This window comes from Calliphora vicina, chromosome 2, assembly GCF_958450345.1.
Source record: "Calliphora vicina chromosome 2, idCalVici1.1, whole genome shotgun sequence".
NCBI lineage: Eukaryota > Metazoa > Arthropoda > Insecta > Diptera > Calliphoridae > Calliphora > Calliphora vicina.
Window position 1 is genome coordinate 18,143,522 of NC_088781.1, and position 25,320 is coordinate 18,168,841.

Below are 25,320 nucleotides of genomic sequence, written 5' to 3' on the forward strand. Positions count from 1 at the left end.
TTGTTTGAAATATTTAATGTTAATAGTGGATTTTTGTCAACAAACTTTGATATCTTCGAAATTTTTATGAACAGTACAAATAAAATATTTAAATTTAGCTTGATCTTAAAAAAAAATTAAGATGAGATTTAGTTATATGAATCATTTTAAACCATAATTTCATATAATTGATTTTAACAACTTTGAACAGGAAGTTTATTTCCTGTCATTGGTAGTCTACTATTGACTGGGTTCTTATTTCGGGGACGATATGTAGACATTGACATAGAATTACATTTTAGCAATTCTAGTCTACACTTTTTAAACTTTGCAGAAGTGGATGTTGATAATTAAACTGCATATTTCGTTAACATTTGACGTTGTATTAAACAAATTAAAAAACAAAAAGGTGCGAATTCATAGCAGTCGCCTTCAAATTTATGTTCGACACTAAAATAGATGACAAAATTGGTGACTTAGTGACACTTGTCTCCAGGTTTCCTTCAGGGACATTTCTTGTATCACAAATTATTTCTGTAATTATAATAATATAGTTTAATTATTCTTACCTTCTTTGAAATCTCTTGTCGCTTGGATTATAGATGACATGTATTTATTCTATGGCTTTGTATGTTATACAAATTTCACTCACACTTCACTACCTCACCTAAAGTTTTTATAAATTCTTTTAATTTGCAGCTATTTTCAGTTCCTAGCAAACTAACACTTTTTATTTTTCTTCATTTATTTTTTATATTTCATTTATAATTAATTACTGACTTTAAAAGCAGAATGATTCAAAAAAAAATTTTATTTGTTTAATAACTTTTTTATTTATATTGCGAAACATAGGCTATTTTTTGCTAAGCTATAAGCTATTTTTTGTTTAAATTAAAATGGAAAAATTTGCATTGAATTTATTTTTTTAACCTTTGTTATGATTTAGCACTCGACTTATTTAATAAAATAATTTAATTCAATGAACTTTCAAATCTTAAAAATGATTTTGAAAATTAGATGCAAATTTTAAAGAAAAACTACATAATATATAAATCCTAAGAAAAATATAGCACCAAGATAGAAATCGATTAAAATAAACAAAAATTAACCAGAATAAAATTTAATTTAGTAACAATTATTATTGTTTGTAACGTTCTTAACACGTTATTATTAAAAGTAAAATATTGCTGTCTTTTTTTTCGTATTTTTTTTGGCAAAAATGAGTCTGACTTGACTGACCACCTCCTACCCATAAATATTCAAAAATTTTCAAAATTTTGTATCGAACTTGTATGCCAAATATATTTATTTTTTCATTCCCCAAAATAAATTCTTAAATATTGTTACGAAATTATGCTTGAATTCAAATATAACGATTTTAAGGGCTGATTTAAAAGTAGCATAATGCTTTCAAATAACAGTGCTGTAATAGCAAACTGTAACATATATGTGGGCATTATTAAATAAAAGCTTTCAGTTGATTTGATCGTAAGTTGGCAACGCTGTATTCGAATTCGAACTTTGACAGTTAAAGAGCAATCTAGAATATTCGAGTGCAGATGGCAGTGTTATAAATAGTGGCAGAGGTTGCAGTCGTGAGTGAGTTTATCAGAGACGCTTTTCGAATAAACATCAACTGAGTGCCTTAAAGTGTGTTTTGCTTTTCAAGTAAATTCGTGTACATTTTAAATTGTGTCTGTATTTCTGAGAATTTATAAACGTGTATAAAAAACATTGAGTGGCTATTTAATTCTGTGGTTGTTGTACATTTTGAATAAATAAAGAGTTGTTACAATTTTTAAACTACTAAACGGCTTTTATTTGCATTCAAAAGTATCCGGTTTATTTAAAGCAAATAAACCAAACGTTTTGAAAAGGTTAAAACGTATCAATATTTTTGGTTTCCTTTTTCCCTTTTTGTGGCTTTTGGCCATGTATTTTTATTAAAATTGTGTTTGGGGATATCGCATTCTGTGCCACGACATGGGCTTTTTTGCTTGAAACCCAAATTTATATCAGTTTATCATTCCATAGATCATTCCTATGGTCATAATTTCTTTGATTTATATCTGAGTATGATTTTATCAAGCATTTGATCATATAAGATTGAATTATTTATTCCACATATTCAATATATTCTTCGAATGTTATAATAGAAAAACCACAATCAAATTATAATTTTAAAATCTGTGTGTTTGTAAGATAAGATGAATATATTATCTTAAATTTTTGTTGAAATTGCATTCGAAGGACATTCTATAGAAATCTGATATCGAACAATATAATTTGTTTAATTATTTGACCAAAAAGTGTTTTGGTACTTGAATGTTGAAAAATGGTAATGCGACTTCGGAAATTTTAGCTTTAATAGAGGATGTTATATTGTTATTGGTGAAACTTTTTTACGATTTAAATAATTTAAATTTTGTTCTTGTAATGATCAGCGAATAACTGCAACACTAGTCGTCACTTTTGACCACCGTGCACAACATAAATGTCTGATTTTCGAAACGGTGGGCCAAGAGAGAGATAAGCGGTTTCGAAACCTAAAATTTATATTTTTATTTCAACGCAATGATTTTTAAAACCATTTCTAAACATCTATATAAATCATTTTATTCCGAATTAAGCTAATTTGTATGTTCAGAAATCATTATTTTTTAAACTAGAGCTCACATATACCACTTTTTTGTTACTAAAAAAATTTGAAAAGTAAAATTAATTTTTTTGTTTTTAATTTTATTCATTTCGATATAAATAGATTCAAATTATAATTTTATGGCGATTTTTTAAAACGAAAACATAAATATTCTATACTTTTCCGACAATTTCTTACGATGGTGCTATTATTTTGACTGCACAGACTTATAAAAGTATAAAATTCTGACAAAAGTTACCAATTGTTATCGATTTCGGAGAAACATATACCATTTTTTGACTCAATATTGACGACGATGTCGACGACGCCAAGTAGAATAAGGGTGAATATAATTGATTGAAAAGTTAATATTTCTTAAAGAAAACTTTACTCATAGAAGAAATAGAGTTTAATTCATTTTATTGTTTTTTTTTAAATTGAAGGCGAAATCGAAGCTTACCACCTAAACTCATTAAAAGTGCAGCGAACAATTGCACTTGACGAATTCGTACCTACGCACTTTCGTTTACATTTGCACAACACTGGCCAAATTCGTACGGCCTGCTCAACACAATATGCAGTAATCTAAAATGGCGAATTTACTAAATAAAAAAATATCTAATTTTCTTCTAACTTTACACTTGATTTTCTTCACGAATTTCATTTGCAGAGAAAAACTAATTACATACACTTAAACTTTACACATTTATTGAAACGGAAATAAACTTTTATTTACAAATAAGGAACCTTTTTTACCGGAAAAAATAGGAAATTAAAACGAGCTAAAAATCATACCGTCCGATGCGTACGAAAATAAACCACAAACTAAATGGAAGTAACTAAACAGAATTGAAACTAACAAAAATTGAAAGCAGAATCCATAAATTAAGCTTTTAAGATAAAATAGAAATGTATTTATTAAATACAACAAACCAATTAAAGTTTTTTCAGCGATGGTTGTTGTCTTGGTAATCTGTATAGTGAATGCAACAACCGAATTGTTTGTATCGTTCGACTATTGGATATGGAATGGAAAATTATATTTTTTATTGGCGAATTGTTGATTTAAAAAAAATCGAAATCGAAGCTTTTAACTCCTACACCATCTAAACTCGTTAAAAATGCAATTGGACTTGATTCGTAGTACAAATTCGTACCTTTTACACTTTCGTATACTTTTGCACAACACTGGCCAAATACGTACGACCTGTTCAACACAATATGCAGTAATCTAAAATGGCGAATTTACTAAATAAAAAAATATCTAATTTTCTTCTAACTATACACTTGATTTTCTTCACGAATTTCATTTGTAGTGAAAAACTAAGTACATACACTTAAACTTTACACAGTTATTTAAACGGAAATGTACTTTTATTTACAATAAATTAAGTTTTTACCGGAAAAAATAGGAAATTAAAACGAGCTAAAAATCATACCGTCCGACGCGTACGAAAATAAACCACAAATTAAATGGAAGTAACTAAACAGAATTGAAACTAACAAAAATTGAAAGCAGAATCCATAAATTTAGCTTTTAAGATAGAATAGAAGTGTATTTATTAAATACAACAAACCAATTAAAGTTTTTCCAGCGATGGTTGTTGTCTTGGGAATCTGTATAGTGAATGCAACAACCGAATTGTTTGTATATTGGAAATAAGATGTATTGCGGAACACGGATCTTCTTATTCAGCCCAATTATGAATAAAAAAATTCCGCGGGAGTTTGTTCCCCGGGAGTTTTTTCCCATTGAAAATGAGAATAAGGAAAAACCTCCCGCGGAATTTTTATTCATAATTGGGCTGATTAACTTTAACGGGTTGTGATAGAAAGGAATATATATTTATTGGTACCGTTTTGATAAGCATAAAAAATGCATTTTCATCGTGCATGTTTAAAAAATCTAAAATTCTTTTTTTCTATTTTTGTATGAGATTTGCGAACTATTTGTAAGGATTAAAAAAAAATCAATTGTATTAATTTTTGATGAAGAAAATCGACTGGTGAAATTAGATTTGCAATATATTCAACTGATTTTGCTCTACAGAAAAATGTGCTCAAAATCCGCGTTTTTAGGTGCGTTGAACCACCACAAGGATTGAAAATTTTCCAAAAAAAAAGGATATCATTATTTTTATTTACGCAAAAACATTCAGAAAAATGATGATACTCGAAAAACAAATGAAGTGAACTGCTTACAAATAAACTCTAATGTACATACAAAATTTATTGTAATAACACTAAATCATTTGTCCAATTCACAATTGGTGTCGTAGTGTTGTAGCGTTGTATGTCGTAATATTTTTATTAATATTTTGTTTTTGTTTCAAAAAATTTTGTTTGAAAAATATTTTTCACAAACAACTTACAACGCTACGACTTCGATTGTGAATTGGGCAATTATTATAGTTTAAATTTCATGTTTCTGGTTATTTTGTTTAAATTTTTGTAATTTTTATTGTTCGAAAATTCTGGTGATCACGGCCATTACAGCTATGCCGGCTATCAAAGCCAAGAATTGTTTAATCATTTCAAGGCGATTGTTTTCTTGCAACAAATCCGGTAATACTGTAGCCAGTGCTATGTGTAAAAAGCCACCAGCAGTAAATGGCATTATCCAGGAGGTACGAGCCTCTAAAAAAAAGATAATAACAAAAATATATTATTTTAAAATCAAAATATCAAAAATATTTACCCATGGCGGAAATAAAACCAGAACCACCAATAGCTACTAAAGCACCCAAAAGACCAGCACTAGCTGTTAACAATTGAGCGCATGCTGCATCCCATCGACTGAAGCCGGAACGTAATAAAATTGCAAAATCACCAATATCATGGGGAATTTCATGCACTATAATGAAAAGTTTTTTTTTTTAAATAAATAAATTAAATTAATGTGTTTGTTATACTTACACAATATGGCAAATGTAACCAAAATTCCATGACGAAATGAGACCATAAATGAACCAGCCACTGCCAAACCATGCGTAAAATTATCTATGGAATTTGCCATAAGATTCAAATAACCAGTCACCTTCTTTGGCTGATCTTCATAGGCATTGGCATAGCCGGAGAAAATTTGCTCGGCTATTGTGAAAATAAATATACCCGATAGAACCCAAAGGCCAGAGTTTTGGAAGTGATGACCAGAAGACGATGCTAAGAAAAAATAAAAAATAAAACTGGGTTAAAAAAAATCTTTAAATACAGTTTATGCGATGAAAATTTATCAATTTGAAGAATAATTTGTTAAACTACTAAAATGTACATTTCTTTACCCCCTGTCTATACTTGACAAATATTTATCATAACAATTAATGACGTTTGTTATCAAGACAAAGTTCTCTGAGCAAAAGCACTAACAATTTTGTCATAACGAAGCAATAATACTAATAAATGGAGACTACATCTGATAATTTTTTATCTTGATAACCATTTTCTGAAAATGAGCGAATTCACTTAATTGTGAATAAATTCGAAAATAATTCATCGATTTTTATGATCGATATCTCATTTTGTTGCTATTATATGTGGCTTTGCGACAAAGTAATAAACCTGAACAATTTCTGCTGTTTTCGATATTTCATGATTTTTTTAAAACAAAAAAACATTTTATTTTCACGTAAAAAATATATTTTTTGCTTAAATTTGTTACTATAACTCCGAAACTACTAAGCCGATTGAAACGCAATATATATGTGAAAATTTGTACATAGCATGGGGAAAATGTTTTTAAAATTCAATCATTCAAAAGAAGAACCTTAACTACACAATTTTATGTATATCAAACAAAAATTTAAAATTTGTGAAACTTAATTGTGAATAAATTCGAAAAGAATCAATCGATTTTTATGATCGATATCTTATTTTGTTGCTATTATATGTGCTATTATATATCAGTGAATCTTAACAAATTCAGCTGTTTTCGATTTTTTTAAAACAAAAAAATTGCTATTTTCACGTAAAAAAATATATTTTTTGTTTCAATTTGTTACTATAACTCCGAAACTACTGCAATATATAAAATATACCGAATGAAACGCAATAAATGAACGTATTAAAGGTTATGTAAATCTTAATAATTTCTATGTTTATTTTAATAACATCGAACTAACCCTTTTTTTATGTGGAGAAATACTTAAAAAAATGTTTAAAAAAAATCTATCCATAGAATTGAAAAATTTTACCGTTTTTGTACTTAGGTAGCCATGATGCATCAAAAATATATAATGGTTAGTCAAGCATTTTTTTGCTGTTGACCTGTGTAATGCATTAGGAATTAATTCCCTGAGAACGTATTCAATTAATTCCTTAAAAAAATAATTATTTATAGAATTAATTCCTTATTGAATCATTCATGTAGCCTTTAACTTAAATCCACTACAAAATAGCGTAACACGATTTATCAAATGATAAAATTTTTCTTCAATTCAAATCAATAATCTTGTAAATGATTAAAAGAAAAACCAAAATGAAATGGATTAGATTGATTTGAATTAACAAAAATTTAATCATTTAAAGATTGAATGATTTCTGTTATTTAATTAACTCCATTATTTTAAAACCACGACAACCTCGATTTTTGATCTATATCTGGATTATATAACGCCACACTGAGTCGAAAATCGTGACAAATTCGGCAAAAAATTTTAAAATTATTTTTTTTTTTTTTAATTTTTATACCCTTCACCATGAGTGGCAAGGGTACATTTTTCATTTGCGACCCCATAAAGTATATATATTCTGGATCGATATAGATAGCGGAATCGATATAGCCATGTCCGTCTGTCCGTCTGTGTCAACTTTCCGAAGCCCCCAAATAACTTACATACACGATTCATACATCAATATCTCCGAAATTCTTCCGGCTCGGTCGCTATTTAAAATCGGTCCACAAATGGCTAAGATATAAGGAAAAAACTAGGACCTATTTTTGACCTATATTTGGATTACTAAGTCATTAATATAGACAATATGGATATCTAATGATAGATATTTCAAAGACCTTTGCAACGACGTATATAAGACCATAGTAAGTTGGACATACAATGGGTCAAAATCGGAAAAAAATATTTTTAACCCGAATTTTTTTTTCATCAAAAACTTTTTTTTTGTCCTAAATTCTTTTTCCAAAAAAATTAATTAAAGAAATTTTGAAAAAAAAAAATTTTTTAAAAAAATTAAAAAACAATTTGGAAAAAAATAAATTTTAAAACATTAAAAAAAAATTTTGATTTTGTTTAAATAAAAATATTTAAAAAAATTATATTTTTAAATATAATTTGGTTTAAAATGTTTTTGTTTTAAAATGTTTTTGGTTAAATTTAAATAAATAAATGAAAAAAATTGGCATATTACAATAACATTTAATAATATTGTGTAATTCGAAAGAAAATGTTTTTATGCTGTTCTTTTTGATTAAATGTGATGATAAATTTGCATTTTACGATATAAATATGTGTATTGTATAGTTGACTTACATTTTTCAATGCCACCTTCCCAGGCCGCCGGTAATAAATGCAGAAAAACATCACCCAAAAGGCTGCCCACAGCAAAACTAAGTAAAACTCTTAGCAACTTTGATTCACCAGCTAGAAGAACAAACAATAATAAAATATGTATGTGCATACATATACATATTTATGAAAATAAAACAATTCATTTACACAAATAACTTACGATCTTGGTATCCTTGTCTGTTTAATTGTTCATCTGTTGGTATTATAAGGAATGGCAGTATGCTACTTAAACCTATAACCACTGAACCCAGCAGTGAAAATACCCAGGGGGTATATTCCAAATCCTTAAAATATTCGGGCTCATATTGATTGACCAAATGAGTATATAACATAACAATATGATCATAAAAGAATTCTGCGGTGGAATACATTTTGAAATTCTGTTGATCTTGCTGTCGCTGTAGTTAAACGTAGACTAATTAAATAACAAACATTTTTATATAAAAAAAATAAGATAAACTTATCATATCATCATATTGCATTTCGAAAGCCGGAAAATATCCAAATTTTGATTTTTGTAACCTTCACCATGAGAGACAAGGGCATAGAATAATAAGCTTTACTGAGAGGGAAAACCCCTAAGTACATAGCAGGGTACACTTAGTAAGGTGACTGCATCACTACAACAAATACAACAATACAAAAACAACATGTACTTTGTTTTTGTTAAAAAGTAGGTGATCTGTCAAAGTTGAAAAATATTTAAAATTTTGAAGTATAATTTGGTGAAGGGTATATGAGAATATAGCACTCTTACTTGTTTTTAACTAAAAAATATACTTTTACTAGCTGATCCGGCAAACGTTGTTGTCTCGTACCTACCAAAAATATATACAAAATTTCATAAAAATAGTTAAATATTGATATTTGGAAAAAAACGGCTAAAAAACGGGTGGGTGAGGGTCTGTTGATGAAAATTTGGGGTTATAGGAATTTTATAATGCCAAATAAATAAAATGCGAAAAAAAAGCTTTTAGCCAAAAAATGGTAAAAATAAATACTGGATAGGGTCACCCTAATGACCTAGCGGTATGAAATATACTTTACGACCTATTCTCATACCTACCAAACATACACACAAAATTTAATAAAAATCGGTTGAGCCGTTTCGGAGGAGTTCAAACACTAACATTGTGACACGAGATTTTTATATATTAGATTTAAAAAAATCAATACAATTCATTTCTAAAAATTTAAAGTAATATAAAATAAAAAAATAACATGAACTAAAATAAGTATAACAAAAAATAAATACAACATAAAAACAGAAAAGGCCTCGAGAGGTGTTTTTTGATGATATTTTATATAAATATAAAGTCACTTCAATTAAGGTTATTATTGCAATAAATTACAAAATATTGACTTAAATTTTCAAATAATAATCGTTGTCTATTGGATCCGAAAAAACTTTTTAATACATAGAAAATGTTCTTTCGACAACAACTGATGTTATAGGAGCAAATTTAAAAGACAATATTTCTTTAACACTTAGAACGGTTAAGTTTAAATTAGAACTAAAATTTGATATTTATATGGCGCTATTATTAAAATAGTGCTTATTGTATATTAAAAAAAGCCATCTATTTTTCAATTTTTAATTTTAAACAAAGGAAGTAAAAACCTGTAACACAACAGCGAAAAATAACTAAGACAAAATTTGCTTTTGAAAAGTCAAAATATGACATAAATATGCTCTTAAAACAAATATATGCATTTAAGGGTAAAATATGCAAAAATATGCAGTAACAAATTGATGGCAAAATTCTTAAATAGTTATGAAACGTGTAAATATCTTATCCATGTGCTCATTAGACTCACCAGAAAAAATATGCATTTGCATATATTGGTTTCCCTGATGATCACAAGTACATGTAAAGAGAGTAATTATTGTTACTCTCAGTTGCGCCTCTAGTTGTACCCTATGGACAAGGGTAAATATAATTTGTGATTCCGTTTGTAATTTCTACATTTTTGTCAGACTTTGATTTTTAGTTTTTTTTTTGTCAGAAATATTTGTCAAATATGGGCATTTCCATTATGGCGTGACGTGACACATTTCTACTACAAAATTTAAATCATCTGTATAAAATTTTAATTTCTCTAGGTACACTAACAAAATATTAGTGAAACAAGCCAGTTTTCTCTTACACGGCTAAACAAAAATCTTAAAAAAATTTCAAACAAAATAAAAGAAAAATCCAATAAAAAAGTCTAATAAATAAAAAGTGATAATTGTTAAAAACAATATTGAAATACTAAAAAAATCAAATTTTTACTTAATTTTGAAAAAAAGTAATTTTTGTCTAAAAGGAAAATTAAAACCTAAAATAATTAAAATTTGAGAAAAATTATCTAAAAGAAAAGATTGAAAATAAGTTAAAATTTTAAGTTTATGTTTCCAAATTTTATTGCATGTATTATTTTTAGTATGTACTACTGGATAGGGATTAATGACCACATAAGTAAAAAAAAATTGTTTTCTATATTCTTATGGCTGATAATATAAAACTTTATTTGTTTGGCCTTAAGCCGGCTTACCTTAATTTAATATGGGAATTACCAAAAAAAAGTGTTCAATCAATGTTACAAAAATCAAACTGAGATTTGAAGAAATATAATTATGTAGATGCTCCAGCAACAGATATTTTAGGAAAAAATATAAAAATTTGTCTAGTAGAACAATACAAATTTATACAATACAATAATTTAATATTTTAACTAATTTATCTTTCAATAATATTTAAATTCATATGTAAGGAAAATGATTCACTTAGGCAATAAAATAATTTAAAATTTAAAGTTTTATTACGTTTCGGCAATTGAAGACACTTCTTTCCTCGTGCACAGTTGAATGAAAAAGAATTTCTAAACGCGATTTCATTGGCTAACGAAGGTAATGTTATGCAAAATATTTCATAGCTTACCCAGAAAGACATATTAATTATCGAAACACCCTGTTTTAACATGTATGCGTCGTGAAGCATTGACATGCGATATTATGCGTCGGTGTACATTTCGATTGATTAACCTTCGCTTTACCAAAGGTTTTTTATGTACATGGTTTACCAATACCCACCCGGGTGACACTACACTTTTATAAATATATGCGACGAATGAAATTTTAAAAAATTTAAAAAACCTTATAAAAAGTTTAAAATGTTTCTATTAAATTCTATAGAACCTTAAAATTTATTCAGTGAGTATAAATTTCATTTAAATCGAAACAAAATTAAAAAAAATATTAAACCAATAAAAACGATGTGGTCACCCGGGTGGGTATTGGTAAAGCGAAGGTTAATGCGTATCAGATCGTAACTAGATTAGTATTATCTAAACACAGCTTTTTCATTTCATTCATTCATTTTACAATACACAACAAATTTAAAAACAAATATAACTTACTATTATATTAGCGGTATTCACTGTTAAGTGCGAATGGTATTGCATCATTGCAAATGCAAAATTGTAAAGATTTTTGTGTGTAATTTGTTATTGGATTACGGTAAAATTTTGCATTTGCTATGATGCTAGACCATTCGCACTTAACAGTGAATACCGCTATTGTAATTATGTAAATTATGATCATGAATGTAAATATTTATATTAAGTAAAATGTACATGAATGCAATTAAAGAGATCAACAATAATAATTGAATCGATTTAGCTAGTTAGTATAGACAAATTTTGATTAGCTTGGTATGATTATAATGAAAATTTTTAAGAATATTTGTCCATTGTATGCTATGACATTTTCCCATCTTTCTGGTAACATATGTATTCCGAGCCAAAAGAACTGCTCATCTTTTGAGGCCTTGAACAAATCAAGGGAAGCGTATCCCAGATGGAGCATTTTGCCAGACGCAGCATGGTTTGTACTAGTTGACGGATGAGGCAAAACTTCCCAACCACTTTATTTTAAATACTTTTTAAAAAATGTTGCAACATATGACCGGAATATTACGGTTTCATAGCTGGTAGCATATTCTAGGCGTTTTTCGGTCAATGCTCGCTTCAAACGAATCAGTTTCGTTCGTTACAGTTTCCCTGTGATGGACTGGCCAGATTTCAGCAGTTCATAAAAGATAGGACCCTATTGGACCCACCAAATACATGGCTATTTGGGTTTGGAGTCGATTCGGCTGGTTGGCCGGACTTACGCTTCGGGTTATTGTAATGGATCTATTTTTAGTCGCAAGTAATGACTTGTTGCAAAATTGAATTTCTTTTATTATAGCGTTCAAGCATCATTTCTCTCGGCTTCAATTCGTATGATACACAATTTCTCTGCTTTTGAATGAATCCTGCAGCTCATGTTTTGCAAGCTCATGTTGAGTTTGACAACAATCTTCATGGAGTAATAGCTCCAATTCTTGGTCATCAAACTTTTTTGGCTGACCTGGGCGATCTTTGTCTTCCGTGTCAAAATCACCACTTTTGAACCCCACAAACCATAACTCGCCCATTGAAACCGATGAAATACATTCACCATAAGCTTTGGTGAGCAATAGGGTTCTATAGCTGAAACAAAAAGTCGACTTTTTCACCTTTCGACCTTTCGACTTTTTCCGACTATTTTCCACTTTTTTCAACTTTTTACCATTTTTTGTAAAAAAAATACATGGTTTCTACACTGTGGTTCCAAATCAAAATCTAGGTGGACAAAATTATGAAAATCAGTATCTTCAGAATTAGAAAAAACGAAGTTTTTTCGGAAGCTGACAATCTGCTCTCCTCCAATACAAATGGGTTTTTCAATTGGACATTTCGTTTTCTCGACAGAAGCGCCAGAAGTTCAAACAATTTTGAATCATATTTAAGTTAATTTTTTTTTAATATTTTACTGCTTTACTAAATTACATATATCTCAATTGTTTTACCATATAGAAATTCATACTTCAAAACTTAGATAAACATTGATATAGGGTTTTGTTAAGTGTATATCTTATATTTATGGGCCTCTCCATTTTCCTGTTATAGTCCTTTAAACTTTGGTCTCAAATATACTGATGATTTTTTTTCTAATAATATTATATAGCTTGCCAAAAAAAAAGACCGTCGAAGCCCGTCCAATGACTATATACATCATTTAAAGAAACTTCTGGGGAATGTCTTTGTAAAAAAATTGTAGCCGCTAGCACCCCTTTTTTTCTTTTAAAAGAAAAAAAGAAACACATGAAAACGTTTTTTTTTAAGTTTTTTATTAACGATTTTTATATATCTGACCCTACTGTAACTTAAAAAAAATGTATGTTGATCTTTTAAACATTTTTTTTTTGGAATCGGAGACACCAATTCTATATAAAAAGAGCGACTATTTTCGACTTTTGAGATAACATAATCGATTGTTCGACTTTTTTCCGACCAAAAAGTCGATTTCGACTTTTTTCAGGAAAAGCCGAACTCCTAAGAATCGGTTAAGCCGAGAGGCCGCCTCGAGAAATATTACGACTTTATGACATGCTAGAAAACCTTGTGAATTGACCAAATGATTCATCATGAAAATGATTAAACATATATTTATTAAATATATATTTATTTACTACAATCATATATATGATTGAGACACTCATGTTAGTCTTAAAATTACCATATTATGATTATCACAATCATATAAATAATTACTCTCATTCATTCATAAAATGCGCCTCACCGCAAAATGGGCGCAACTTTGCCTGAACAGAACACCGATTTTTATACAACAATTTTATAATTTGCCCATGTTGTTGAACGCTCTATCCGTCCATTATGATTTGACAAAACAAACTGAATAAATGATGGCAAATTCTACATACATATGTAGCTGCAACTGTATGGCTGCTATCAACTGTCCCATTTGTGAGACCCTTAATAAACATTTCAATTTATTAAAAAACAAGTAAGAAAGTATGGTCGGTCAAGCCCGACCATATAATACCCTACACTAAGTAAAAGAACAAAAACATTTTTCTTTTAAAATTTCAATAATTTATATTTTTGAGTGATTTTCGGAAGTGGGCCTTATATGGGACCTATGACCAATTATGGACCGATCACCATGAGATTAGGTCGTTTGATTTATGTCTATATGAATGTTAGCTATGTTGAAATGTGTGTGTATACCAACATTTTTAAGCGATTTATACATGTTAAAGTGATTTTCGGAAGCGGGTCTATATGGGAGCTATGACTAATTATGGACCGATCGTAACAAAATTTGGTGATATGAATTTTGTATATATAAAACTTATTTGGAGCGGAATTTGTGGAGATATATATATAAAGTCCAATTTCGGAAGGACATTTGTATGGGGACAGGTGAAATAATGGACCGATTTCAGCTAGTTTCAATAGGCTTGGTTATTGGGCCGAAAAAATAATATGTACCAAATTTGATCGAAATATCTTCAAAATTGCGACCTGTACTTTGCGTACAAGGTTTACATGGACAGCCAGACGGACGGACATCGTTTCATCGACTCAGAAAGTGATTCTAAGTCGATCGGTATACTTTAAGGAGGGACTAATATTTTTGGGCGTTACAAACATCTGCACAAAGACATTATACCCCTCCCCACTATGGTAGTGTAGGGTATAAATACATTGTACATTTGGTGTGTTTTCATCATTTAGCTAAAAGTTATTCTATTGATTAAACCATGTCCGTCTGTCTGTTGAAACCAACTTTCCCAAGCCCCCAAATAACTTACATACATCAATATCTCCGGAATTCTTACGGCTCGGTTGCTATTTAAAATCGAGAAAATCGGTCCACAAATATCTGAGATATAAGGATAAAACCAGGACAACCTCGATTTTTGACCTATTTGTTGACCTATATCTGGATTACTAAGTCATTAATATAGACAATATGGATATCTATACCTTTGCAACGACGTATATAAGACCATAGTAAGTTGGACCTACAATGGGTCAAAATAGGAAAGAATATTTTTTAACCCGAATTTATTTTTTCAGCAAAAGTTTATTTCGCTAAATATTAAAAAAAATTAAAAAACCAAAAAAAAATTTTAAAATTTAAAAAAAAGAATTTAAAAAAACAATTCGAAATTTTTTTTTTCCAAAAATATAAAAAAAAACAACTTGGGAAAAAAAATACATTTTGTTTACCTAAAAATATTCAATATTTTTATTTTGAAGTAGGATGAAGGGTATATAAGATTCGGCACAGCCGAATATAGTATATTCTCACCACTTAGGTTTTTGATAGTTTCCGATCTATGCTTTCAATCATAGAGAACATAGAGCGGAAACTAGAAAAAAACTCAAACAAAAAAATTACTCGAAATAATCACACATACGAGTGTTGTTTTTGTTTTTACATAGTTTTTTCTACTAATACATTCTCACCACTTAGGCAACTGAGTTAGGTCTTTGACAGGAGAGTTTCCGCTCTATGTCTATTCTCTATGCTTTCAATATCCTAGAAAATAAAACTCAGTTTTGTATATTTTTTTAATTTTTTTTTTATAATATTTTTAAATTTTTATTGTGTTTTTTTTTTGTTTTATTTATTTTTCCATATGAAATATCATTATCATTGTTGTTGTTTTTTTATTTATTTTTTTTGGTTGATAACTTTTTTTCCTTTTTGTTGTTGTGGTGTTTGTTGGTTTTCATTTTATAGTAATTTTTTGGTTTATAAGAAATTGTGATGTTTTTTTTTATTTATATTTTGTTTAGGTTTTCATTTCTTTTGTTTTGTTTTATTTTGTTCTTTTTTGATAAAAAGATAAATTTATAATAATAAATTTGTTTATAACAAAATTGACAAGAGTGTAGAAAAAATGTTAAAGGGTGTGTGTGAGTGTAGGTGAGTAAGTAGGTGAGGTGAGCGGCGTGTGTGTTTTTTGTTGTAAGTGAAAGAATGTATAAATATGTATTATGTAGGCGTGAGTGAGTGAAAATGATAGTGAGAGCAGCAATATGTACGAATGTATGAGTTTGTTTAAAGAATTAAAGGAGTGAAATTAGAAAAAAAAAATATTGAAAAGGAAGAGTTTAATTAACTTAAATTTGAACAAATGTTTGTTTGGCTTTATTAATCTTGTTTTTGGTCTTTTTCAAATAATACTATGGTTTGGAAAATGTTTAATAACTTTACTATTATTAGCCTTACACTAATTTGTTAAAAGTCTCAGTTTAAATAAGTTTCTCTATAAGATATTTCATGTTTGTAGTATAACATTTTGGGCAAGGTTTCCGAAATATTTTATCATTTTGACAATATAAAATTGGAGCTCCAGATACCGATCTTGTGACTATAGGTAAGAAATTTGTCAATTAAAGTTAACAAACAAACATATTTGATTTAGCGCAATGAATATATAATTTTTAAAGACAATATTAACTTAATCAGCTTTAAAAGATCTAGGTGATCATTATGAAAATAGAACATTCGAATTCATTTTTTAGAGATTGTGTCGATCTTATAGTAAATTCACTTTGTTTTTCCCGTTAGATAATTCATGAAACAGTAAATAGAATGGAACTCACCACTGTATATAAACAGAGAAGCTATCTGGAAATATCTTCGTAGTGCTGGCATTCCAGATAAATTCTATTATACGAATGCTTAACGGCGATGCTAAATGTAAAGCCCATTTCAAGGGTGTGGATTTCAAGGTTGTCTACAGTGAACTATGGAGTTAATATAGAAACATATATCCAAAAAAAGAAAACACAAAAACCGAATATTTAATACAAGCGTAAAATCAGTCTTGCTATACGGAAGTGAAACCTGGAAGTTTACAAACTCAATCTCCAAAAGACTACAAGTATATGAAAACAAATTTTTAAAGCCAAGATGCAACTCAATGCCAATAGATACAGAAATCTGTCGAAGAAAATGGCAATGGGTTGGTCTCACCCTAAGAAAGGACAACACGGAGTGGAATCGTCAGGAATGTAGGAATCGTGATCGCCCAAGAATAACCTGGCGAATATCGTTGGAAGAAGAGTTTAGAAGCAAGAGTAGAAACAATGGGTACAATTTAGACATCTTGCACAAGATATGATAAGATTTAGAAATTTTATTCAAACACCATAGAATTATTTACGTTCCACAAGCTAGACGCTCCAATAGGAGTGCGTTAACTAAAATAATAGAAATAATCATAAAACTACGCAGCCAGAAAAATTGCTATGGCTTCATTTGTAGTCCTTTTTACACATTCTATAATATAAGATCCGATACTCATGCCACTCTGCTTTCTCTCAGAAACTGTTCTAGAAGATCTTTGCTTCTCTTTGCAATTATTCCTATATACATGAAAGCAGAAGAAGAAACCAAATGTATTAAAAAAAATGTATAACAGTTGATGTTTGTTAAGTACGCGTGAAGTAGTTTTTTTATATATAAAACTAAACACGTGGTACTTTACAGCCCATTCATTAGGTTTTATGCTGAATTCATTAAGAATATTTTTCCTAATAACCCTCTTTAAAGGCTTGCTTCCTTCCTTATCGACTGGGATAAAAGGTAGGAATCAAAGATTAGCAAGGTTCCCTACCACTACATCAAATACACAGAGGACAATGTGTCTAGGCCAAGACAGATACCAGCTCCATTATCTTATACTATGTTCACATTTGCAGAGTTAATCATCTCAAACGTGATTAGGCTCTAATCACTTCAAAATCGAGATGATTATCCATACATTTAAATGATTTGTTAATCACTTCAAATTGACATGATTAAATCTTAATCACTTCATTAATCACGTAGAATCAACTGAACATACCTCAAACTGACGATGACGTAGCATCGGTCACCTTTTAGTGTAGTACCGATAAATAAATTTTGACAGAAGTTTTTTTTTTTCCTTAAAAAACCTTAAATAATTCATCAATGTTCACAATTTCATAATTAAAAAGTTTAAAATAATCTGCTGGTATCTTTAATAAAGTAATTATTTCCATATTTAATGCATTAAAGAAATATAAATTTGTTTGTTGTTTTTTATTTGTCAACTTAATCATTTTAGTGTCAACTTAATCATCTCAAATGTAATGTGAACGGCTTTGATTAACTTAATCAAAATTTTGCTTAAACGCGTTTAAAAGCCCAAGTGTGAACATAGCATTAGCTGGAACAAAAACAGATTAACGAAACTGTTTAAAGGCAAAAATAACCATATATTGGATCTTATGTCAACATCGTACATGGAGACGCACGATTCTAGAATTGGGAATTATCGTTCCTTTTATTGATCGTTCAGAACAAATAAATTAATAGGTTTGTTCTTTTTGCTCAGTTGTTCCTTTTTATTCTGCGGTGTTTGACTGAACTAAGTGATTAAACAATTTCTCTGTGAATGTATTTTCAGATCGTGTACAAAATGAACTGGTTGGTGACAACTGGCCGGACTTTTAATAATGAAGAAAACTAAAAGCTAATTTAATAAAATTCAAACAACTTAAATGTAATTTAAAAACTTTTTTCAAAATATAAATTTGAAACATCTACAGAAATGTCAAACGAACAAAATGGCCAATAAAAAACAAGAAGATTGAACAACTTCACATTGTTCAGTTGACTGAATTGTTCAATTAAACCTGTTCGTTCATGAACAATCCAACTCTATTCCAAGAACTAGGACAATTAAATCTTACATGGGAAGACGCGAAAACAACTGCTACAAATCGTGTAAGAAGAAGCCATATGCTCACAAAAGGGCCATTGAAGAAAAAAAATGGCTGGCTTCAGCTGACCTTCAATTAGGCTTTAATTTTCAGGTTTTTTCTTATAAGCTATTATATAGAAATTCTAAGAAACATTACGCGGAAGGTCTCCTTACAGGCCTTCAACGAAAAACTTTCTTATATGCCGTCTATCAGCGCTGTACCAGAAGCGAGTATGTAAGGCCTTGGCTCCAAACATCAACTGTATTATCAGTACATTATAGTAAATTATAAAGTGTGTTTCAAGGTGAAATTTAAATACCAGTGGTGGAAGTGGCGAATTCAAATGAATTCGCTACTGCCACCACCTGGTATTAAAAGAGAGTGACTATTTAAATTTAAATAAATTAAATTTATATTTTAAATTGTTGTGTAAATCTAAAATTTAGATTCTAAATAAATAAAGCAGACATCGGCAGATCGTAAAATTGCCTTTGTACACTAACACCACTTCATTTTGTATTTGCGTTTTTTGAGTAGCGCTCTCTGGCATTCAGTGCACTGAGAGTAAGGTTTGTAAAGTTGTTTGCGAGAATGATTTCTTTTCATATTTTTTGCCAATTAAGCTGGAGGTCCACACTACGCGTCTTCGCGTCACCATTAAACTTGTTGTAATTTATTAAAATTGAAAAATACACATTAAAAAAATAATATAAATTGTCAAAATCAGCTGACATGTTCCAGCGCGGCTTGTGACGCTTATAAAAGTAGAAAGTAGATCTACTTTAAGCATTCTACGCGTCAAGGCATTCTACGCTTTTGTAGTAGGATCCTATTTCTTCGTTTGTGTTGCGATTTCAAAAAAATTACACATATAAAATCTTTTCATCGAGCGCTACAAAAGACCTAGTCATAGCTATCAATTACCTCTTATAGCTTAGGAGATATTCGCATTTGAAAATTAAATTTTCAACAGTTTTACCCAGCCTACTCCAGTTTTTTGATAACAGCGTATCCAAATATTTTCCGATTTTCTCCAGGTTTCCTTCATAGAAAAATAAGTGTTTAAAAATAATGCCTAAGTCCAAAGTTATATGCATTTTAATTTAAAAAAATTTTAAAAAGCCGATTTTTCGGTAATTTTTTGGGAAAAAAGAACTTTTTTTCTTTTTAAGTTATCGCAAAAAAATTCTAAGAGGATGTATAAGGAATTATACATCCTCTTAGAATTTTATAAGCTAAGTTTTCATAAAATATTTTAATTGAAAAAAAATTAAAAATTTTTCTTACCAGGTCCATTCAAAAAACACCTATTTCTTATGTAAAATTAAAATTTAGGGCAATAATTCTCAAATCGCATATTCGATATCAAAATATAGTAACTGATTTTAGATGGCCAAATATGCTTTTAATTATTTTGTAAAGGGTTCCGATAACTCAGACCCTGGTATGGATATTAAAGCCAAAAAACTAAAAATTTCCATTTTTGGGATTTATCAACAATTTTTTTGGGAATTGCGGGATTGCTGATAATAAATTTCAAAATTCATTTTTATTTTTCCATTTTAAATAGAAAAGTTTACATAACTGTGAAATTTCATGAAAACCTATTCATAAATAACAATTTTATTTCAATTCGAAGAATTTGTATCTATGCAAAAATTCAATAAAAAACATTTTTTGTAATATTTTTCTATAAAGTATTCCATGAATTTTTAATTGTTAAAAGTTATAAATATTTTTGAAAAATAGACAAATAGCTTGAACGAAATTATATTATATCGCATCATAACATTTTTAATTTTATGTATAAATTTCAAAATAATCGAAAAAACCTTCTCCTGTAAAATTTGTGTATTGTCGCTTACGATATATTAGGACATTAAGATAATATGACTGATAAGAGACCTTGTGAATTGACCTATTGATTCTACTTTTTTGACATCCGCGTAGAATGCGAGAAAGCGTAAAACGCGTGGTGTGGATCCTCCAGCTTTACGTACGTGTGAAAGAAAATAAAACCAGAGAGCTCTTAAGGTGGCTCGGCTCTTTGCCGATGTCTAAAATAATAGGTTGTTTCAATTTCTAAACTACTGATCGCTCTTATTTGCAATTAAACCAATATTTTTAAAAGTATTATTTATACCATAGTATTATTTTTAAAAAAAGAACTATAACTTTTTTAATCGTTTTCTAACTATTAAAAAACTTATATAAAAAGTGTAGCAGTTTTGAATTGTAAATTATAGTAAAATAATTAATTTTAACAATCTATGGTTATTTAATTTATTTAATTTAAACAAATAATTATTCTTCAGTTTCTCTTTAATTTATTAATTTTTTTTTTTGGTACAAACTTAACAATTTTTCTTCTTTTTTTTTCTTTGTTTTTAATGGTTGTTTTTTAAAGACTATAATTATGATTTTGTTTAATGCATTTTATTTGGTTTGTTTATTAAAACAATTGGATTTATGTATTTTCTTATTAATTTGTTTTTTATTATTATTTATTATTATTAATTAATGTGTGGTATTTTGTTTTTGCGGGATAATATGTAACAATTGCAATTTATGTATTTATTATTATTATTATTTTTATTAATTTATTAATAATAGGTTGTTGTTTGTTTATTAAATTTATCATGAATTGTTTTGCGTTTTTTTGGTTTTTATTGATATTTATATGAATTATTTTTCTGAATAATGGTTTGTTTTGCCTGGTTTTAAATTATTTTTTAATAATAATATTAAATAAAAATTTCTTTATTTATTTAGCATTATTTTATTATCATCTATTACTCTAGTTGTTTTTTTGGGGGGTTTTTATTTAATGCATAGTTTTTTTCTTTTGGTTTCTTTAATTTAGCTTAAATTTTTTCGCGTTTTTTTGTCTATAATTATTATTTATTTTTCATTTAAACTTACTATACAAGCTCTCTAATAAAGTTTTTTGTCTTATAATTTATGCGTTTTTCTGTTTTTTTTTTTTTGTTTCAATGACCATGTTTATTTAATATTATTTAATTTTTATTGTTACTTAAAAAATATGTTGTTTATGTTATTTTAGCGTTTTTATATATATAATCATGCTTTAACAAATATTTATTTTATTTTTAATTGCAGCAATTTTTTGTGTATTTTTTATAATTTTTTTTATTGCTAAATTCTAGAAAATTATTATTTATTTTAATTTTTAATAATAAAAATTTATTTATTTATTTTATTATTCAATTTCGTTATTTTTTGGGTTTTTTTTTGTCTATTTTTTATATATAAATTAAATTATATTTTATAAGTAATTATTTATTTTATGGTAGGCTCTTAGAGTTTTATACTAATTATTAAATTAAATTATTATTTTTTTCATTCTTTATGCATGTGTGTGATTGATTTATGTAGTTATTTATTTATTAATTAATTTATTAATAATTTAATAATGAATTTTATTTTCGCTGTGTTTTTTTTTTTTGGTTTTTCATTTTTTATAGAAGTGTGAAAAATGCGTTTTTATTATTATTAATAATTAATAATAATAATGTTTTGTTTTGATACTTATCTAAATATTCAAAAAATCTCCTAACAAAAATTAAATATTTCATACATATTATTCCGTTAATGTTGTTTTTTTTAAGTCTAAAGGCTTTTAGCTGAAGTTTATAAATTAAAACAATTAAAAAAAAAATAAAATACTTCTCTCCAAAGAACATAAAAACTAAATTTCCAATACTGAGTTGTTTAAAACTATTGTAAAGAAGTTTAAACAACTCAGTGAAGTAGTCGTCATATCCTTGACCCATTCTATGTTCAAAAGCCAGCTGTAAAATTAAATAAAAAGAAAAACAAGAAAGAGAGCTATATTCGGCTGTGCCGAATCTTATATACCCTTCACCAAATTATACTTTAAAATAAATTTTTTTAAATATTTTTAGATAAACAAAATTTAATTTTTTTTTAATTGTTTTTCAAATTTCTTTTTTAAATTGTTTTTTAATTTTTTTTTAAAAAGTTTTTTCCAAATTTTTTTTATAAAAAAGCTTTTTTCCAAATTTTTTTTTTGGAATAAAACGTATGACAAAAAAATTTTTTGATGAAAAAGTTTTTTCCAAATTTTAAAAAAAATTTTTTTTTTGGAAAAAAACGTATGACAAAAAATTTTTTTGATGAAAAAAAAATTCGGGTTAAAAAATATTTTTCCCGATTTTGACCTATTGTAGGTCCAACTAACTATAGCCTTATCTACATCGTTGCAATGAACTTTGAAATATCTATCATTAGATATCCACATTGTCTATATTAATGACTTAGTAATCCAGATATAGATCAAAAATAGGTTCAAAATCGAGGTTGTTTGCTCATATCTCCGTTATTATTGGACCGATTTTGCTGATTTTAAATAGCAAATTTCTCGAAAGCATGTCTGACAGAATTATTGAAGATTTGAATCCCGAAGATATCTGGGGTCTTCAGAAAATTGATTTCAACAGACAGACAGACGGACATGGCTTAATCGGCTTCGCTATCTATAAGGATCCAGAATATATATACTTTATAGGGTCGGAAATGAAAAATGTAGAAATTACAAACGGAATGACAAACTTCTCACGAAGGTGAAAGGTATAAAAATAGAAGACAATTAATGACGTTTGTTGTCAAGACAAAGTTGCCTTAGCAAAAGCACTAACAATTTTGTCATAACGAAGCAATAATATTAATAAATGGGAACTATAACTGATAATTTTTTTTATCTTGAAAACCATTTTGATGTTAATCATGACAAAAATGTATCAGATATAGACATAGGGTTAAGTAATTTTATCAGTTATACTCAGTGAAGTTATCGTCCTGTAATCAGACGTTCAAAAGCCCAGCTAAAGTTTATAAAATAAACCCACCGAATTATACTTTATAATAAATTTGTTTGGGGGCTACGGAAAGTTTATTTCAACATACAGATGGACTTGGCTACATCGGGTATAATAACAAGTAAGAGTGTTATATTCGGCTGTATCGAGTCTTTTATACAATCAATATGTAGTTTTGGCTTTCTATGGGGACTTGAGTTATTAATTTCTGCCCGATTTTTATAGTATAATTTCAAAGAACTTAGAACTAACTTGTGCAAAATTTTATTAGTATTGCCGCATAATCAACATATTTATGACTGCTTAAATAGTATTCCGGAGGGACGGACATTTGGAATCATGGACCGATATTTACAATACCAAACAAACCTTAGCTACATAGAGTATCTGTGGAAAATTTCAGCCAGCTAGCTCCTTTTGTTTTTTCAACAAAAAGACAAACGGACGGATATAGCTAGATAGTCTTAGAATCTTATGAGGACCCAGAATATTTATACTAATATGGCTTTGCAACAAATATTTTGATGTGTTACTGAAAACGGTTGTCGAATAATTTTAGTTTATGACCCAATAAACTCAGAACAGCTATCAGAAACTAATTTGCAAATTAAGTTTAGGAACCAGGTGCAAAAAGGTGAGGAGTGTCTCGGGGCATTGTTGCGGGTTTAGGTGTAAAAAAATATATTTTTAAAACGATTTTATTGAAAAACTAATGAAAAAGAACAAATAAAAAATATTTCGAATATATCGGTCTACTAAATGTTAGTAAAACCTTGATTTAAAAAAAAAATCTCACACAAAATTTCACATGCTAAAATTATGGCATCACTCACAAAACCGCTGACAGAGGGAAATGTTTCCTTCGAGGGAAATGTTTAACAAATTAAATTTAAAAAAAAAATTGTAATCAGCCCAATTATGATTAAAAATTCCCCGGGAGTTTTCTCCCTTTTCTAATTTTTCCTATTCAAATTCAATGGGAAAAAACTCCCGGGGAACAAACTCCCGCGGAATTTTTTATTCGCAATTGGGCTGAATTACTTTTTGAGATAATTGCCTTGAGGCACTCTTGCGGGTGAGGGTTAAAAACATCAGCTAGCTATGTTACGAACTGCTCTAACTGTGCCCCTAAAGCTTTAAGTTCGGAATGAAAAATGGTTATTCTGGAGCGAAAATTATCTGCTGTTGAAAGCTTTGCTCAGGTACAAAAATACATATGGGCAATTCCATATCACCGTACGTGCCATTTGTGGAATAGATTTTGCAAAAATAAGAGTATCTGAAAAATTATTTGGTCTTTATGTTCCATTCAGAGGGTACTATATTTTAAAATAATAAAAAGTTCTTTCGAAATATTATTGTCCAAAATATTGAGCGAAATAAGGGAATATCGTACGTGACATAAGACGGAACTCATTTTGAGGTACATGTAGAAATATGCGAAAATATTCGAATTCATAAGAGGCGTTATGTTTTCTTTTAATTTCTTACACTAAACGAAATATTTTTTCTTTGCAATCTTTGGATGATTTTATAATAAATAAAATTTAATATCGTACGTGACATACCGTACGTGACAGATTATAATCTTATAATAAAACAATAAAAAAAAATTAATAGAAAATATACATTCGGTTTTAATAAACAATTTGACAATAGCAAAAAAAAAACAATCAGAGTCAAATTCATTTCTTACTCC

The 25,320-nt window shown here is 28.3% G+C and overlaps 1 protein-coding gene across 1 annotated transcript; it reads right to left on the reverse strand.

Moving 5' to 3' along the window:
• Positions 1 to 5,075: 5,075 nt before the first annotated feature.
• LOC135949926 (zinc transporter ZIP13 homolog) lies at positions 5,076 to 8,516 on the reverse strand. Its single transcript, XM_065499389.1, has 5 exons — positions 8,300 to 8,516; positions 8,101 to 8,211; positions 5,534 to 5,779; positions 5,316 to 5,471; positions 5,076 to 5,254 (listed from the first exon to the last, which is right to left on the reverse strand). Exons 1-5 carry the CDS (start codon positions 8,508 to 8,510, stop codon positions 5,076 to 5,078), a joined length of 903 nt encoding a protein of 300 aa, XP_065355461.1. The 5' UTR covers positions 8,511 to 8,516.
• Positions 8,517 to 25,320: the final 16,804 nt, after the last annotated feature.